General features: G+C 38.3%; 1 protein-coding gene across 1 annotated transcript; it reads right to left on the bottom strand.

Annotated features, from left to right (window-relative positions):
• Positions 1–4,554: 4,554 nt before the first annotated feature.
• On the bottom strand, positions 4,555–11,345 carry LOC111222916 (up-regulator of cell proliferation-like). Its single transcript, XM_022746827.1, has one exon. It carries the CDS (start codon positions 11,343–11,345, stop codon positions 6,567–6,569), a length of 4,779 nt encoding a protein of 1,592 aa, XP_022602548.1. The 3' UTR covers positions 4,555–6,566.
• Positions 11,346–20,911: the final 9,566 nt, after the last annotated feature.

Below are 20,911 nucleotides of genomic sequence, written 5' to 3'. Positions count from 1 at the left end.
GCGGCTGTTACCCAAACACTCACCTACAGGCACATTCAGCTGAGGAGGAGGAGGTGGAGGAGGAGGAGTGAAGCTGAGGAATGCAGCCCTTCTGGGTGTGCGGCATGATGTTACTCTGAAAGTGGCGGCAGGTAATTAAGTACATTTACCCAAGTATGATTTTAAGTTTTGGGCTTTCTTCCTCTGTCACCTCAGAGGAAATATTTTACTTTTTGCTCCGCTACATACACAGTGCTGAATCTGCTTTGCACATTTAGACTTTACTGTCAGTAAAAGGTAAGAGCAAAATAGATTGCAGAAACCATCTTTTTCTTTCATTTCTTGCATTTTTGTTTTTTACTTTCCCTCATGAAATTCTCCCAAAACTGACATCACACTAAACTCTACTCCTTTTCACTCTCAGCAGATTTGCTTTTCATACATTCTGCACATTTACCGCCACATTAATTACACCGAAGAAAAGTTTTGAACATCAGCATTTTACTTACACTCCTCCACCATGATACATTAGTAAAAGGTTGGAGTACTTGTTCCACCACTGCGTCTCTCTCACTAAACAGTGATGTCACCGTGACACTGAAACCGGGCTCCTCCCACTGTGCGTAACAGATAAAAACTAAGAGGAGTGGCTCTTGCCGACACCCTGTCCTTATTCCAAATCTCCAGCATTCCACTCTACAAGTTATGTGTGCATGTTTGTATCTGTGTGTGTTTGTGCTGATGATTAACAGATCGGCTCAGCTAGTTTTCCACAGCACTGTTTTATTGCAGCAACAAACAAACAAAGCCAGACACACACACACACACACACACACACACACACACACAAAGTACTGAGGGCAGATGACAGCCATGAAATCAATTGCACATAAAACAGGGGAACCCCAAACTTTTTTCAGTGGGGGCCACATCAACTTTCCTTTCTGTGATGGGGGGCCGAGGTTAGTCTATAACAGGAAATGATATGGGCCAGGGTGACAACCAGTATTATTGTGGAGATTATAATGATAATTTGTTGCAGCTGCCCTTCGTTTGACTTAGGCACCACCTGTTGATTTGCAAAAAAAGGAATTAAAAGTCTTCACATGTGTTTATTTGAAGTACCACAGATACTCAATTTATTATATAGAAAATAACACAAACTGATGGTAATGTTCAGGTAAGAATGAGGTGATGTGATTTTGTAACAGGTACAGTTGAGTTAACAAACGGTAAGTGTTCTGTCTTTAAAGGTAGTGAAATAATATTAATACAGAATAATAGTAGAAAAACAAACAAACAGGTAAACTAGTCTTATCTAGGTAAGCTTACTTTGTATGTACAGAGTAAAAACAATATGAGTTATCAACAGGTAAGTATCTTGTCTTTACTGGTTTGCTTGCTTTCTAAGGCCACACAGTGAAATAATATTAATACAGAATAGTGGTCAGAATAAATAGAATAGTGGTTTGAAAAATTATTTTCAAATAAAGGTGAGTTCAGAATAGTTAAGTGTTTTGTCTACACAGGTATATTTGTTTACTAAAGCTACAGTGAAATAACATTAATACAGAATAATTGTAACAAACAGTATGTAAGGTGATCTGATTTTGTATTTACATGACTCTTAGATGAGGTTATTGTGCTGTGAGGATGAGGATCCCGCCTCCAGGGTGGGAGCGGTCAACCACAATCTCTCCTACTCGCTTCAGGGTGGTCCTGGAAGCATGCAGGCCCTTCAGGGATGGCAGATAGAAAACACGAGCAGCCCATCAGCAGATGACATACTTCAGTGTAATTTTGTCTGTGACATCACTGTTCAAGGAACATGTTGCCTATAAAAAGAGCATTATTATAATGACATTTTTTAATATCTGTTGCTATTGAAATCAGTAGGCTTACCATATCAGTGTGAGCTGTGGGCTTGCTTCTGACTGGTGAGGAGATCGATGTCAGGTTCCATTCCAGTTACAGCCAGTCTCAGAGACTGATGCAGGTGTTGATCTGTGAGTCTTGATCTCGTCGGATTTTTTATCAGCTTCATGTGTGAAAAAGTTTGTTCACAGATATATGTACTCCCAAAAACTGTGGACATCTTTGTTGCGTGCTTTCTTATGTTGGGGTAGGTATCATTTTGGAGGGCAGCATAGTACTTGATTAGAGTGTTGAGGCTGAATACGTCTTTCAGCACATCACAGGTCTGCAACTCAGCCAGTTCAAATTGAAGAGAAGGCAGGGTGTCGTTAATGTCGGCAGCAAAAGGGTTCTGGAATGTGCGGATTTCTTTAACGTGGACATGAAGCTCACGGAACCGCACACCGAACTCCGCCCTCAGTGTTTCCAGTGCATCCTTGCACTTCTCAGTTGGGAACGGGACCGGTTTCTCAGCTGAGAGGCTTCGAGTAGCAGGGAGATGGGTGAAGTCTTGTTTTTGCACCTGTCCACTAAGCAGCGCTAGTTTAAGCTCAAATGCTTTGATGTGGGAATACATGTCAGATTAGTTTTCCCTTGCCTTGGAGCTGCAAGTTCAGGCCGTTTAAAATTTCTCACACATCTGTTAAAAAGGCAAGGTCCCATTTCCATTCTGTGTCGATCAGCTCTGGGACAGTTTTTCCCTTTGTCAGGAGAAAGGCATTGATTTCGGGTAGCAGGTCGTAAAAATGCTTCAAAACTCTGCCCCGGCTTAACCAGCGGACCTCAGTTTGGTAAAGCACGTCTCCGTGTGCTGATTCTAGCTCGGAGAGAAAGGCTTGGAACTGCCTGTGTTTAAGTCCGTTTGCTCTGATTATGTTTATGCAGGACACAACCACCTTTATGACAGATTCCCACCTCAGAACTTTGCAGCACAGTGCTTGCTGGTGAATCAGGTAGTTGACTTGTAGTGGGAGGGTGAGACCTCTTTCTACTATTTCCTCTTTCATGCGCCCTACTAGCCCCCTCGACGTGCCGGTCATATTTGGAGCACCGTCAGTTGTGATGCTGGCCAGCTTAGACCAGTCCAGAACCAACTCTTCCATCGTTTGGCACACTTTACCAAAAATATCCTCCCCTGTTGTAGTATCTGTGAGACTTTGTAGTGCTGCCAACTCCTCGGTCACTTCAAAGTTTGAACTTACTCCCCGAACAAAAATCATCAGTTGTGCTGTGTCCTGCACGTCATTGCTCTCATCCAATGCCAATGAAAAATACACAAAATCTTTAGCTTTCTCTTTCAGCTGGGCATGTACATTATCCCCCATTTCTTCAATTCACCTGGTGACTGTAGATGCGGACAGGCTCACCGCGTTTAGGACATCTTTCTTGTCCGGACACACCACCTCCGCTGCAGCGCTCCAACACTTCTTAACAAACTCCCCATCACTGAACGGCTTTCCACAGCGTGCTATCAGTTTAGCTACCTTGAAGTTGGCCCGGACGGTTCATCTGTGTTTGGCGTAGCAATATGCTCTGTTGGACAGCTAATCCACATTTTAGCCTCGTCACCTTGTCTCTCCTCACTTGGCCCTGCAAGCTAGCATACTGCTCTCCGTGGCGGGTCTCATAGTGTCGGTGAATGTTAAATTCTTTAAACACCGCTACTGTTTCTTTGCAGATTAGACAAACTGCCTTTTCCTTGCACTGGACAAAAAAACAGTCATCTGTCCACTGCTGTTTGAAAACTCTGCACTATGAATCTATTTTCTGTTTCCCCAAAAGTTTCAGCATTTTGCTGTCTAACGTTCTTCTGTCAGCTCACCTTAAATTTTGCGCGCTTGATGCTGGCTCGGTCACGATCAAAGTCACGTCAGAATATACCATTGTGTGAGGGGGTGAAGATGAGCCACTATTAGCTATAAATAGCTCATAACTATGGTCAATTTTGATTAGAATGCCAACCTTTAAGTATGGATATGTTATGATGTTATGATAGGAAAATGCAATTTAAAAACAGTGGTGATGTTTAGATGGATTGTCTGGGATCGTTAAGTGGGACACTCCAGTGGGTCGGGTGTGGCCTGCGGGCCCTAGTTTGGGGACCCCTGACATAAAAGTTGCCTGTTCTCATTACCAGCAGTTTTATACATGTGAATTCCAGCTAAATTCTTTCCTGAGCTGTTAATGATCGTTTTCTAGAAAACCAGAAAGCTGAACCAACTCGTTCCTCTTCTTCACCCCTTTCCAAGTGAATATAAAGTATTAGATTATGCGGCGTTCTTCTTCTTCCCACTGGTCTGATTGTCTGCCTCGCCCTGATTTTTCCACCTGTTTCCCATTACCTTGTGTGTGTATATAGTCTGCGTTTCCCTTTGTCCTGTGCCAGTTCGACTTGTCGTGTTGACAGAGAACCACAGCAGCCACATTATCCTAAGTCAGGTTTTGAATTCTGTGCTACGTTTTTTGCCATGGTCTTGCTTTACATTATTTTGATACTTAGTCTTTGCCTTTGTCCTGAATATTTGTTGATTTTCCTTGAAATAGTGTTTTTTTTTTGCTGCTTTGTTATTAGAATATTGTTAATTTGGACTTTGTCTTGGAGTTGTGCATTTGGGTTCGAGTCCTAGTTCAGTTGTGATAGAAGTTTTTATTGTAGTTATTATTACATAACATATTTTTTTACATGATTTTTTTTGATCAACATCATAATCACCACTCATCATTATGCACATATCTGTAATGTATATCAACAAAAAAAAATAGTGAAAAAATCAAGAAAGGTCAAACACAGAAATTGTTAACAACAGCTTTTCATCTTCTTTGTAACTTGTTTAAGTCATCAGTCTGAAAAACCCAGTTGCCAATCAGATGTCACAGTATTCCCTGCCATTGGATTAATTAGTCAATATTTAAACATGAGCAACAAAGTAAATTACTATAACATATACTTTTCTTATTCACTGACGTTTATCAAATACACATTATAAGATGGCAGAGTGGCATGTACCAATTAGAAATAAAACAGTAACAATGTTCTGTTTGAAATGGCCTGTATACTTCAACATCATCAACAGCATAAGCATCACTATCTTTAGTACTCGTTATTTTGTACAGGGCTGTGTAGCAAGAATGACACAAAAACTTTTGTAATAACCAAAAAACAACAAAAAACAATAGATCAAGGATAACAAAACATTTCCAACTTTTTACTTTGTTTGTTATTCAACACATGGTCTGTCTAAAAGAATGAAAATCACGTTAATCATTAACAACACATGAAAGGATGCCATAGTGTGTGCATGAACATGTAGACATTTCAACTAATGCTGACTTTTTACCCTGCGAGCACATATTAATTACTCTCATTTAATAACAGGCAAATATAAAATAAAACTAATAAAAAAGTAGAGGTAAAGTAATAGTAGTAGTAAGTAGAAATACATATTACAAAATATCTCATCAGACGGTCATTTTACTTAATGGGCCTGCATCATTTTCATTTATGCACAATAGTCAATAGTTATAGCAATATTATCTTAAAAGATTAAAACAAACAAGACAGATGAACCAATCTGGCATATCCACTACAAAGCATCTCTTTTTTCACATCGTCTTTGTAGTAAATCTTCATTATCATCATCAGCATTATCGTGCCATAAAAAATATGAACAAAGAAAAATAAGAAAAAAAGTTGTAATCATGAAAAAATAAAAGAAATATTACAAAACACAATCTCTTATTTTCATGTGGTACTTGAAACACAATATTATCATTTTCATAGTCAGCGTCATAATTGTTGCAGACCAGTAATTATATACACAGGCATATAGCAACTTGAAAAAAAATGAAACTTGTAATTATAAAAAAAAAACGAAATAGTTCAAAACGTGATCTCTTTTTTCCTGTAGTACTTGAAACACAACATTAAAATTTTCATTGTCGAGATCATAATTGTTGGACTTTAGAAACTTGAGCAAAGAAAAAAAAGTTAAAATATTAATGTAAAAAGAAAAAAACTAAACAAAACATGATCTGTTTTTTACATGATGTTTTTAGTATATTATCATTTACTTTATGATTATCGTTGTCAATGTGATTATCATGCACACCAGTCATTATGCCGGAGGGCCTACAGACAATTGAAAAAGAAAACAAAACATCTATGAACTATAAAAAAAAACAAACCCAGAAAATGTCTGAAAGTCAAACACAACTATTTGCAGCTTTTCAACTCATCATTTGCCGTTAGTCATGTTCAACAGACCAAAGGAGGCTGCAGTTTTCACTGTCACAAACTGGTTTAATCTTTTTTTGAAATTGAACCACAAAGTTAGTTTCTTAAACAAAACAGCAAAAAAAAGAAAAACATTTTAATAATAATGAAACAAACAATCAATCAAAAAAGAAAACAAAAAAATATTTATGCTGTCATCATTTCATGCACTGATTTCTAAAGATTTGACTTGTTTTTAACTATGGGGTATTAGGTTGAAGAATTTTTTTTTAATGGTGTTGGTCTTTATTTTATTTGTTTGATTGTTCAGAAGAATGCACTATCGCGTTCAGTTCCTGTATTCGTTTGGTCTTCTGCGAAGTTTACATTTGTATATGAAAAATTATGGGATGTTGAAATGTTGTTCTGTTGAAAGATATTTGTCACGATTGTGCATTGTTCACTTTATGTTGAAGGCATCTTTCAAACCGTTCAGTGCTTGTTCCTTTGTGATTTTCCTCCAGGCCTCTGGAACATCAGCTGGCAAGGCTTTATATTCTTGAGCAAATCTGTCATTGTATTGCACCAGGACATACTTCCAGTAGTCAGATGCCTCTATGGTGTTGTCTGGAGGAATGTGCCAGTCTGGGTAGTATGTGGTGTAGTCCTTGTAAGGATGCCACTCCCCACGGGTGTCTGTGTTTCTGAAACGACCTTCACTGTGCACATCAGTTGTACACAGTGTTGCAACAAGCTTGTCAGTGTCTCTATACCTATACCGACCAAGACCTTGAGGCCGATGCACAGCTGCATGATGTTGCTTGTGTTCCTTGCCTCCAGCCTCACAGGGAACTTTACAAAATGGACACTGGTGTCCACAACCAAACACCTGCTTGAAAAGCTCATCCTGTGGTTTGACAGGAAGCTTCTTCAGAGTCTCAGTGATGTTTTCAGAATTTGAGAATTCCTCATGAAGCAGGTATTTTAAGTCCTTTATTGAGATCTTGAGGCTGTTGATAAATTTATGACATGTGCTTTGGATTTGAAACAGGGTGGTTTCAGTATCCTCTACTGAAATTGAGATGTCTTTAATCAAATATTTGCGCATGTTGTTTATGAGCTTTGTAATGCTTTCCTTGTTATCTGGCAGCAGAACACCATCTACTCCTTTTGAGGCCTGTTTTATTGCTCTTGTTATTTTCTGGAGTATGACCTGCAGATTCTTGTTCTTCAGTTTGCACAAAGTGTTGTCCTTTGACATTTTTTGCAGAATGTGTTGAAATATCAAATTCTTAACATATATTTCATAGTTACCAATGTACTTGACAAAACTCTTGAAGTCTTCCTTTTCCAGCAACTCTTTCAGAATGCTGTACTGGAAAAATGAACGTGAGCTGTACTCTGCTGAATGGCTACTTGTTAAAATTTCATCCACAATATCTACTCCTAGAGACCTATTGATGTACTCTTCCACAGCAGGCTTGATACAAAATCTGGAAAAATCAGTAGCTTTTCGCTGGCAGTGATCTGTCTCTTTATATAAATCAAGAAAATCTGACAGGTACTGACTCTTGTACTTCTCCAGCTGAGTTCGAGGGTCATTGTCTGACAAGAATTTCCTGTGCATTTGAAGAAACTTCCTTGAGGCAATGCCACAGATGTGAAGTTTCAGGTCGATCTCAAACTGTGTAGTTGTTTTGTGACGGTTGTTACTTGGACTTAGAGATGTATCAATTTTTTCTAGAAGATCCTTTGTGAAAGAGTCATGATAATCTCCATTTGTCTTTACTTTATCATCTATAAACTGTGTGCAGGACTCAATGACACTGTCGGCAAAACTCTGCAAATCTCCTTTCCACATATTTTGTAACTTCTCCATTAAGGTCTCTGCATGGTCTCTTTTGGTTTTAAATTGATCCCTCCCGATTTTCTTTAGGTCTCCAATATTCTGCAATTGCTCATTGACATTCAGGTTTGAGAAATTTTTTCTCAACTGCTCCCGGACACATGCTGCAATATCTTTCTCCTTCTGAGCAGACACATTTATGGTGGCTTCAGCCCACATCTTTTCAAACTCATGTGTCAGCTGTTCATCGGACAGTTTGGACTCTTTGCAGTCACGCAGAAGCTTCATGACTCGTTCTTCAATCACACTTCTGTATCCTCTCTGAATGTCCTGAGCCTTTTTTGTACTTATTTTTAGTTCAAGGGTGCAGTCCAATATAGTACACACAGAGTGTTTAATTTCATTTGCAAGGCTGTTAATATTATTGATAAAGTCACCCTTGTATTTCTCTATCAGATTTACGTGTCTGTCTTTCTTTTTGTAGTAGTCAGAGAGTGTCTTCATCATTGTTGCTTGTCGGTCTTTTATTTTCTTTGACACTTCTGATTTTTTTTTTTCAACCAGTCTGTTCCAGGTTTCTAGCTGAGATTCATTGTCAGCATTTTTTATTTCTAACTCTGCTTCTGTCTGCCAGGAGAGAATTTCTTTTCTGAACTCCCATTCCCACTGATTGTACTCTTTGTTCAAGTTGTTATAGGCATGAGCTGCAAGAGTGTTTCTGAAGCTAAAAATGAAGTTCTCATATTTCACTGCTTTCCAGAGACTTCTCATCCATTCTAGAAACTCTGGGATCTTTGAGAATTCATCTCTCATGTCACGTTCCAAAAGATTTTTCTTGAAATCTGCCACAGCTTCACTGTAACCTATGTTCACTGATGCCATTGGTGGGGTTCCATGCCAGAGTCCTGGGATGTTCCAGTTGTTTTTATCTATGTCATATTCCAGCACATCTGTGAATGCTTTAATACCAGACTGCTTTTCCATTTCAGCTGCAAGTTGAGTCATTTCATTGAGTTGGTCCAAAAGATGTTTTCTCTCATTCATGTTCTTGGCATGAGCTGCAACTGCACCAACATTCTGGTGAACAAAATGACAAACTGGCTTTTTACCAATTTGCTTCATTCTCAAGAATGCATGAGTTGCGATTTGCAGGACATCTTTCATCTCGGTCGAGTTTTCCATTGCAATGTTGATAATTGTGACATCACTCAAGCCAATGACAAAGGTTGCCAGCTGGTTGTCATGCTCATAACTGTCCTCTAAATGAGCTAAATCAGGGGACTTAAGACCCTCTGTGTCAATGAGAACTATAAAGTCACAGTTCATATCACTTTGCATATCCTCTCCAACTTTGAGGAAGAGCATGAAAGCTCCTCTTGTGCATCTGCCGCTGCTGACAGGAAACTGCACACCAAACATTGTGTTGAGGAGTGTTGACTTTCCGCTACTTTGAACACCCAACACAGTCAGTACCAACAGTCTGCTCTTCTGTCCAACCTTGTTGTGAAGCTCAGTCAGCACATCTGTCACCCACCTCTCTGGGATGTTGGAAGCATCTCCATCCAAGAGCTCTAAAGGATATCCATCCAACAACATTTCAGCAGCCAAACCAGGAAGACAAGCTATTTGATCTGCAGTGTTTTGCAACTGCAAGGAAAACTCATAGATCAGTCCCATCTCTCTCATGTAATGCTCTATTCCTAATGAGCCATCCAGCAAAGCTTGGTCTAACTCTTTAATGAGTTTTGTATCTTTCTTCTTGCATTGCTCTTTGAATTTATCACGCAGATTGGACAGTTTTTTCCGTGAACATGTATCAAGCTTGAGTTTCATCCACTTGAGAAAAAAATCTCTTTTTTCTTTGTCATTTGCAGATACATATAGAATAAAAGTCTCCATTCCTTTGGTCAGTTTGTATTTACTTTGCTCCATCCTGATTTGTTTTTGTTCTTCCTGTAGCTGAGATTTATACTTTTCCGGATCTTTCCCACCAGATTTTGTCAGTGTACACTCTTCCTTTTCTAACTTTGATAGCTTTTTCCAGTTTTCTCCCTGCAAAGGAAGTTCTTGTTTCTTGTATTCTTGAATACTTTTCCGCTCTATTCCTTTTAAGATTTCATCAGCTACCTTATTTTGGTTTTCACTTCTGCATTCATCCACAGACAGACCAAGTTCAACAGCTCGGCTAAGCATTTGTTCTATATTTGTTCTGTCTGTTTTGTCAGTCAGGGATTTCTTGATAGTTGCACAAATTTTTTGTGAGAACTCTGCTCCATTTTCACTTGAAACCTTAGTTTTAACACTGGTCTTTGGTAAATCTAATCTCTTCTTTATTGTCTCAACAGACGTCATTTCCTCTTTAGCAGTCCCTTCCTTGCAATTAACAACTAAGAAGAGTTTGGATTTCACATCATCTCGAAGAGAAGTCAGAATCCTGTGCTCATCTTCTTCAACTTTGTCCAGAAACACAAATGTAGCAGTAGACACTTGAAAAAGAAAGTTGAATTGTGTGATTGACTCATTGATGTCTCCTCTCAGATTGGCAAAGGCAATTGGCTTTGGAAAAATGTCAAGATTTCCTCTGCCACAAGGAAGGTACCAGCAAACCTCCACCAATCCATTGGCTATTTTTCTTTTAATTGTTCCTCCTTCCATTTCTCTTTGTATGAAGATACTGTGATTCTGTTGGCCATGGCTGAGAACATGATTCATAATCTGGGACTTGGATAAACTGCAGTTCTTCAGCCTCACAAAGGAAAAAAAAGGTGTATCTGCTTGGACAAGGTTTTCTTCAACAAACCCTTTTTCTTCAGCCAAATGAATTGGACGCCACTCTTTGACAATGTCTCTCAGAGCCCACAGCATCAGAGTACACTGACTCCTTTTACCATGGGGCAACAGCAGTGGAACAGGAAACTGGCACATTGACATCTTGAGGGCCATTTGCTGTTGCAAGAAGCTGTCAGCACAAAGGAAGAGTGCAACTATGAGATCCAGAGGGTTAATCTTTTTGTTTGTATAATTTTCTCTACTGGACATGTCAAAGTCATCTTCATTGCTTTCCCCATAATTGGTTGATAACTGGTTACAATGCCTGCATTCAGCATTGATTTTAAACAGTTTTCTTAGAAAACACCATGGGATGTCCTGTACTGTTTGAGCAGGTTCATCAGATATGCTGTTTTTGTTGATCTCCAAGAGAGACTGAAGAGTGAGCTTGTTGGGATAAAATGTTTCCAGGCCAAGTTTGGAAAGAAAGTTCAACAGGACTGTCAGAAAGAACAAAAAGATCACTTTTAGAAACCAACAACAGGCAAGACTTTTTCTGTGTGTGTGTATCTGCCTTACTAATGTTGTGGGGACACAAATCTGTTTACACAAGTCCCATAGCATAAATCCTTAAATAGTGAAGACTTGGTTAAATTTTAGTGCAAGGTTACGCTCAGTTTAAGGTAAGTGTAGGTTGAGTCAAGTAGTGGTTATGGTTAGATAAGTAGTTCCAATCCATTTTAAGAGGAGATTTAAAGACAAGCAATGAAGAGGTCTGCCTAACGTGTAAAGGCAACTCATTCCAGTGTTTGGGAGCTACAACTACAAAAGCTCTTGCTTGTGTGCTCCAGTTAAAATGCGAGCAGCTAACCCCAACATAGAGAGCATTGCTGTAGTCCAGATGAGTTGTAATAAAGGCGTGTATCACCTTTTCAAAGTCCTGTCTCAACAGAACAGACTAACTGACTCAAATGAAAAAAGTGGGATTTTATAACCGAGCTGCTCTATTTATGCAGTTAAACATTGGCAACAGTCCATTTTCACACCCAGGTTCATAACTATGATAAATAAGGTGCAAACGAATCCAGGTTCATAGGGGGAATATCATGGGTACCATTGGATCTGAACAACATTACTTAAGTCCTCTTGTCGATAAAATTAAAAAAAACTTGATGCCATCCACGCTTTGATGTCATTTAGACACTCCAGTAATGGTTTGACAGAGTATGCATCTTTCTGCTTCAGGGGTACATACATTTGACTGTCATCTACATAACAGTAGAACGAGATGCTGTTTCCTGAAAATAGGACCAAGGGGGAGCTAATAAAGCAGGGAGAAGGGGCCCAAGAATCGAACCCTGCGGCATCCCACAGGGGAGAGGCACAGAAGAGGACACAATCACTAAAACTGACACAAAAACCTCCTCCAGCCAGTTAGGAACTAAACCAATCCTGTGCTCCACCATTAATGCCCACCCAGTGCTCTAGTAAGAGATGCGAATATTGTGGTCCACTGTGTCAAAGCTAAGTCTAAAAGCACAAGGATGACACAGTCATGAGAATCAGTAGCTAAGAGGATGTCATTGAAAATCCCTAAGAGTACTGATTTAGTACTGTGAAAGTTTTTAAACCTGGACTGCAACACTTCAAGAATATCATGCTTATCTAATAAGGCCCTTAATTGGGTGAAAACAATTTTCTCCAAGATTTTAGAAAGGAACGGGAGCTTGGAAATAGGCCTGAAATTAGAGAGAGCTGAAGGGTCGAGACCAGGTTTTTTAGTCGTTAGATGTAAAAGGGCCATTAAGAGCTCGACAGAGCAAGTGCACACAAACATTGCCATGTGTTGCATAAAAGTACATTAAATGAATCCTTAAATTAATTTAGTTGAACTGGGGATTACCTTCAAGCTCTTCTTCCTCTGTTTTGATTGTAGACAAACTCTGACTTTTCTCTCCATTCCTCTCTGTTTTAAAACCCAGAGACAAAGATTAATATCATCTATTTTATTTAATAACACCAATTAAGTAAAAAAAAAACAACAACAAAAAAACAAAACAATGAATCACAAGGAGGTTTGAAGATGTTTACCTTTATTGACAACCTTTTGGCAGCACCACGACCAGCATTGCCCCATCTCTTTCAGCTGAACCACTCTAGACAAGAAGGTGGCGTTCCAGGGTCACAGCTGAGGTCTTCTGGTACAGTGGTTATGTGCAGGTGTAAGTTCATTGATAGAAATATTTTTGGATTGTTGAAATACAAGGTGGGTTACATACAGTACAGCTGCACATTTTCATCTGTTGTGTTATGGAACTCTAATGTGTTATTAAGTAAAAATCGATAAATCCAGAATTCACTGTTCTTTGATTTTCTTGGTAGCTGCTTATCAGATTGACTTCAAACTTGGCAGGTATATTGTTGAGGAACTGAGAAAGTGCAGTGTCGTATGTTGCTTTGTGAGTTTGTAAATTAAACCCCCATTAGGCTACTTTTTAACAATACTATGCACCATCAGGCACATTTTGAACAGACAAAATAGTAACTAGTATTTAATAATAAAATTATTAATTGTCAAAATATATAAATGAAACAATAATTTGCAAAGTAATTTAGGAAATTATTGAAACACATTATTACACAATATTTCATCACAAAAATCTGCTGTTATATCATAATGGTATTGTTCTCAATAACACTTTTATGCCACTTATAATGTCACTGTTTGGATATCACTTTTTATTACATAATAGCCCGTCTGTTAATGTGATGTTGTAGGCAAGACTTTGAGGTCACTTTTAGACATTATCAATGTCACACACACTACGTAGCCATTAAAAAATCTTGCACACTGTCTGACTTGCAATAAACAATTTATTTGCAACGTTTTGGTGCTAGACCCTCATTGTTAAGTAACTTTAGATGAATTCACTATATAACAGTGTTTTGAAACACACTACGTAGCCACTAGGCTTTGCTCTCTACAGTCGTTGCTCCCTCAGTCCTTTGTTGTGTTGTTTAAATATGCTTGGAGGGAGCGTTCTAGTAGAATTTGAGGGTATAGGTTAGAGCCATCACTTTTTATTAGAAATTTCAACATTCGTTGGAACGTGGGGTGAAAAGCTGTAATGACTTGTTCGAAATGTAGGCTGCAGTCTCTATAAGCACATCAAACCATCTGCCTGTAATAGCCTTAATAAATAGAGAGCCGAACTTCATTCATATCATGTTGATAGGCTTATGTTTCTGGCAAATAATATGAGAAACTAGAAAATTCCTGGAGAAATTTTGAATGTGCTTTCTGCTTGGTGCATGTACTTCACTCCTCATGTTTCAATCTGTACAAAGGACGTTACTTCCAGTTTCATTCATGTCAAAGAGACTCATCCTGACACTGACCTGGCCAAAATGACCTTACAATAATGGTTTTTAGCCAAAATTGTCCTCACTTATAGAAAGACATGTACACACATGCAAAGCACCACACATCAACACGCACACACAAGTACATGCAAATACACAGTGTTGATTTACCTTAGAGTTTCTCTCATACCTGAGATAAAAGGTAATCAATGAGTTTAATTAGCCAATCAGAATCAGCTTTGATCATTTCTGCCCAGTAACACCTGCTCCTGAATTTGTATTGCAGTCAATGGGAGACATGGAGGGTACTCCCATCACTTCCTCAAAAACTGTAAAAGATATCAGAATGAAACCAAAACTGAAAAAATCTCTAAATTCTTGATATAAAAATAGTCAATGAAGGTTGGGAATTGTGGGATTTAAAAAGAGTTTGTCTGACTATTTTGAGCAAAATTTTAAGAGATGGCAGTTAGGGTTCGCGTTTAGCTCCGGTTAGCGAGTTGAGCTGTGCCTAAAGTAAGAAAGCAGACATTGCTGAAGATGTAATAAACATCACAATCCTCTGCACTGAAGTTACAACAACACTGCACTGGGCGAGCGAGAGAGAGGCAGAGAGAGAGAGAGAGAGAAACTAGAGCTAACTGCTAAGCAAAAGTAACTAGCAGATCTGAACAGCATGTAAACAACTTCTGAGTTGGTGAAAGTCGCTAAAAGGAGCAGAGAGCTCTGAGTGCTGGATCAGAACTAGTGTAAGTTTAAATGTACAGCAGGTAGTTAGACACTGATGAAGAAAACAGCAACACTAACTGTGTTCAGACAGAACATCAATAAACTCTACCAGTAACAGAAGCTGACTGGAGATGGGACAGCACATTGACGTCAGCACGTCAACACGTCAACCCGTCAACACGTCAACAGTGTCACTAATATTAGTGAAAAGACATCAATAGAAGTAAATCACTGTGTAAAAAAAGTAAATCAGTTCAAATGTTTGAGTACATGTTTTGTAACATGTAACATTTGAAAATGGGGAGAGAGGGGTAAAACATGTTATGTGATAATATATGATAAAACGATAAAATTAAAGAACATCTTTAGGTTCCCCGATATATCAGTTCCCAGGTGAGAACAGCAACAAAATCTACCAGTTAACTGTAGTTAGGCACTTTGGAGCCTGAACATGCATCTGATAATTACTAATATACTCAGTTGGCAATTTATTATTAAAGTAGACAGTTGTTGATTCAATTGATCACTGTGGGGGATGTAGTGTAAATTACATTATACAGAGGTGTTTCAGTTATTACTGTCCAGCATGAACTGTAATCTCTCTATAAGAGCCCTTATTTGTAAACAGTAGAGCTCCAAAGTTGGTCGTTTTGAAGATGTCTTCCCGTTTATTCTCTAGGGGAATTTTTTTGCCTTTCATTGCCATTTACGTCGTCGTGGTTAATCGAATCGCTTAGAAAAGTCATAGCACACCATTCCTGATCGAGCCGCATGCATTGATATATATATGGTCTGGGTTTTCTCAAAGCTGATTGGCTAATTAAACTCATTAATTCTTAGCCTTATATCTCAGGTTTGAGAACAACTCTAAGGTAAATCAACATGGTGTATTTGTGTGTACTTAGGGGTGCATGTTGATGTGTGGTTCTTTGTAAGTGTGTACATGTCTTTCTATATGTGTGAAGACAATTTTGGTTAAAAACCATTATTGTGGGGTAATTTTGGCCGGTCCGAACAACTTCAAAGGGCTGTCTGAAGGTTAAAAGACACACAAACTCCATCAACATCATATGGATATTGACTGTATAAGTGTCTCAACCTGGTAACACAAGCTTTTTGGAGGCTCTATCATAGACAGCTCTACTGCTTCACACAATACACACAATACACACAAGACACACACAAACGCCATCTTACTTTTTTTGATATCACCTTCAAAATAAGAGTCACAACCAGGTAAAAAGAACTGCTCTACCGCTACACACACACACATACACACGTGATGTAGTGGTATAGCTTTATTGCGAATCAACTTCTGTTAGGGCATGTACATGTGCGTATACATGTCTTGCTGTGGTTGTGGGGACAAATTTGTGTTTGAAACCATCAGTGTGAGGTTATTGTGGCCAGTCGTGACAGTTTCAAAAGACTTTTTGAGGGACACCTGCAATGACTGAGGTCAGTGTCAGTTTAAGTCTCTACGACGTGACTTAAACTGAAAGTAACGTCCTACAAATTGAAAAAAGAGGACTAAAGTACATGCACTAAGCAGTAGGCAAATTTAAGATTTTTCCAGGAATTTTTCTAATTTCTCTTTATTATTTTAGGATTCCTATGATGGCACAAGAGCTTATTAGGGCTATTATAGGTTAAAATTGAAAAATGGAGGAGGGTAATATTTAGTGAAAACTATAATCATTTCTGAGATTACAGTCAAAAATACGAGAGCCAAAGAAGGAACCACCTCACTTCATCCAAATCAGTATGTTTTCTTCTGAATAGGCCCATCGCTCTTAAAAGTCCAGATGCTTATGATAATAGAATGATTTTGCATGAGCATTTCCTTATTGATAAATATGGTTGCAAAGTGTAATTTGATTAGGTCATCATACATAATACATAATACATGGCAAGCTGTGGCGTCTGTGGTGTGTTGAGGTTGATCCAACCATGCTAAGTAAAGCAATGTCCCATGACGTTCAAATTAAAACTTGAATACAGTTACTGAAGTAAATCAATAATAGATAAGTAGTCAATCAAAATTAATATAATTGATACTGGGCATCAATATTTTTCAGTAAAATATTAATTGAAAACATATTTGTTTTCTTTAGAAAATATCCATTCAACGTTGGCTTTATCACTCTGCCTTGAGATTTAATGCTGATGGTACACCATTTTATTTTATATGATAAGGTTCAGTGATAGTTTCCTCATGTAAGATGTGAAACCCACTTTTTATCTATAAAACTCTCACTGGAAAAATGATTGTATAACCTGTCAAAATTCCTTTGTTACTATATTTTAATTAGCTTTCCCAATTTCAGGACTTTAACAGATTTAATTAATTAATTTCCTTTCCCCTGTTCACCTCATTGTTATTTTAATTTTCTTTGTTTATGAAATAATTGTAAATGAGGGTCCTCCTAAATCATCATCATTTTAGTTTAAACAAAGATGAACTTAGCATAGCCAACTCTAATTAGACTTGTATTATCTTTTTTTGGCATGCCTTTAAAATGTTACTTTTTTACTACATCTCATAATACTTGTCAGTTATATATTATATACAGTATATAGGTATACAGTATATGTCATTTATATGCATTTTTCATGGCCAGCCACATCTTTAACTACATATTCTATGTTTTAATCAATGCAGAAGCCAACAGTAAAACATGTCAAAACATTTGATTAAATTCAGTAATACAACAAGTAAGAAATCAGACCTATATTTGTTTCTTTCTGTCTTTATCCTATTGGTGTTGTACTTATCCAGTAACTCCCAAAAAGTACAAAAATATGTCTTGTTTTGTTTTGTAGTATTTATGGGTGACAAAAATCACAAATTGTTTAAAAATCAACTTCTAGAACTTCAGTCTCTGAAAGTTACTCACCTGGTCTTGTTGTGACTTGTTCTCCTCTTCATTGTACAATAGTTCAGTAACAGAGTGAGTACCTTCCTGAAGCTGGGTGTTTTATACTGCATCTCAACAACTATTTTCTCTTAGATGATGTGCAGAGTGTCACGTGTAATGAAAGGACCAGACGGGTCAGCCTGTCTACGTGACAGACCCATTTCCTACAATGATCAATAATTTCTTGTAAGCTAGCAAGGTACTTCAGTCTTTCCCATGAAAAATAAGTTTACTCAGCTTCTTTGATACTTTCCGTCTACTTTACTTACACTTTCTTTATCACAGCCCAATAATAGTACAAGTACTTCCTTTTATGGAGAGGTAAGTAGAAGTGGAGAAATCACAGTGGTGGATTTCAGGAACTTGGCCTGGTTTATGTGCTGACACCACATGACGAAATAGGGAAATAAAGATTTTTAAGTGACACTTGTTAAGTTGACACGTGTCTTCATATTCCATTATGAAATGATCACGTCTCACTAAGATAAAGGGCAACTTAATCGTAACAAAAACTCATGCCAGCATCCTTTCATCGTCTCTCATGATGTTAGTGGCACGTTTGTGAAGGCTGCTCGAGTGGATATCACTCGGGTTAGGAAGTGGCGAACCGACAATCCACAGCGCCATTTTGACTGAGGGCTGGGGGCCTTTTCTGTCTGCTGTGGTGTGGTGTACAGTAGTATGTCAAGATACTCTCTATTGTGCAGTGGTAGAAGTTTATCAGTAGTTTTTGGTGGAGTCCTGCACCTCACGACAAGAGATGCTGCTGGGCCTTAATCAGGTGTGAGCTTCCAGGTCAAGACCTCAGATAGGTGGACTTCCAGAAACTTGAACTTAAAAAAAGGGAAATGTGTTTTTTATTGGTTTTCCTGAAGTCAATGATCATTTCTTCTTTTTTTTCTTGTGTTGAGGTTCAGGTCGTTTTCTTTGCACAACATATATGGTGTCTGTAGCTCCTCTCCTTAAGCTGTTTCATTATTGTTGGATATCAGATCCACTATGGTTGTGTCATCTGTGAGTTTGATTCTGGCCTTGGAGCCATGGGTGGAAGTGCAGTGGTGAGTTAAAGGGGTGTAGAGTGGACTCAGGACAAAGCCATGGGGCACTCCAGTGTTAGGAATGATGGTGGAGGAGGTGGTGTAGGTAATTTGTTGGAATGGCACATAATAACTTTCAATAGAATGCATATTAGTTTCTGTGGTTTTTTGAAGACTCTGGTGATACCTCCTGAATGAGTTTAAATTGCTCTAAAGATGCTCAAACAACCATCCACGAACAAACAACAAACAGGATTCAAGGGAAAAGGTTTGTCTCCTACAATGTTGAAACAGTGCTTGCCTGGTCTGCTGACAGTGAAGTTACTTTTGCTAGTGGGAAAAGGGGGGGAATTTCTTTGTTTATGAAATAATTGTAAATGAGGGTCCTCCTAAATCATCATCATTTTAGTTTAAACCAAAGATGAACTTAGCATAGCCAACTCTAATTAGACTTGTATTATCTTTTTTTGGCATGCCTTTAAAATGTTACTTTTTTACTACATCTCATAATACTTGTCAGTTATATATTATATACAGTATATAGGTATACAGTATATGTCATTTATATGCATTTTTCATGGCCAGCCACATCTTTAACTACATATTCTATGTTTTAATCAATGCAGAACCAACAGTAAAACATGTCAAAACATTTGATTAAATTCAGTAATACAACAAGTAAGAAATCAGACCTATATTTGTTTCTTTCTGTCTTTATCCTATTGGTGTGTACTTATCCAGAACTCCCAAAAAGTACAAAATATGTCTTGTTTTGTTTTGTAGTATTTATGGGTGACAAAAATCACAAATTGTTTAAAAATCAACTTCTAGAACTTCAGTCTCTGAAAGTTACTCACCTGGTCTTGTTGTGACTTGTTCTCCTCTTCATTGTACAATAGTTCAGTAACAGAGTGAGTACCTTCCTGAAGCTGGGTGTTTTATACTGCATCTCAACAACTATTTTTCTTAGATGATGTGCAGAGTGTCACGTGTAATGAAAGGACCAGATGGGTCAGCCTGTCTACGTGACAGACCCATTTCCTACAATGATCAATATTTCTTGTAAGCTAGCAAGGTACTTCAGTCTTTCCCATGAAAAATAAGTTTACTCAGCTTCTTGATACTTTCGTCTACTTTACTTACACTTTCTTTATCACAGCCCATATAGTACAAGTACTTCCTTTTATGGAGAGGTAAGTAGAAGTGGAGAAATCACAGTGGTGGATTTCAGGAACTTGGCCTGGTTTATGTGCTGACACCACATGACAAAATAGGGAAATAAAGATTTTTAAGTGACACTTGTTAAGTTGACACGTGTCTTCATATTCCATTATGAAATGATCACGTCTCACTAAGATAAAGGGCAACTTAATCGTAAACAAAAACTCATGCCAGCATCCTTTCATCGTCTCTCATGATGTTAGTGCACGTTTGTGAAGGCTGCTCGAGTGGATATCACTCGGGTTAGGAAGTGGCGAACCGACAATCACAGCGCCATTTTGACTGAGGGCTGGGGGCCTTTTCTGTCTGCTGCTGTGGTGTGGTGTACAGTAGTATGTCAAGATACTCTCTATTGTGCAGTGGTAGAAGTTTATCAGTAGTTTTTGGTGGAGTCCTGCACTCACGACAAAAGATGCTGCTGGCCTTAATCAGGTGTGAGCTTCCAGGTCAAGACCTCAGATAGGTGGACTTCCAGAACTTGAACTTAAAAAAAGGGAAATGTGTTTTATTGGTTTTCCTGAAGTCAATGATCATTTCTTCTTTTTTTCTTGTGTTGAAGGTTCAGGTCGTTTTCTTTGCACAACATATATGGTGTCTGTAGCTCCTCTCCTTAAGCTGTTTCATTATTGTGATATCAGATCCACTATGGTGTGTCTCATCTGTGAGTTTGATTTTGGCCTTGGAGCCATGGGTGGAAGTGCAGTGGTGAGTTAAAGGGTGTGAGAGTGGACTCAGGACAAAGCCATGGGGCACTCCAGTGTTAGGAATGATGGTGGAGGAGGTGGTGTAGGTAATTTGTTGGAATGGCACATAATAACTTTCAATAGAATGCCATATTAGTTTTCTGTGGTTTTTTGAAGACTTTGGTGATACCTCCTGAATGAGTTTAAATTGCTCTAAAGATGCTCAAACAAAACCAATA

The sequence above is a fragment of the Seriola dumerili genome, unplaced genomic scaffold, assembly GCF_002260705.1.
Source record: "Seriola dumerili isolate Sdu_G_001 unplaced genomic scaffold, Sdu_1.0 BDQW01000011.1, whole genome shotgun sequence".
In the NCBI taxonomy this organism is placed as follows: Eukaryota; Metazoa; Chordata; class Actinopteri; order Carangiformes; family Carangidae; genus Seriola; species Seriola dumerili.
Note: the sequence above shows the minus strand (reverse complement) of the source record. Positions and strands in the feature narration are given on the sequence as shown.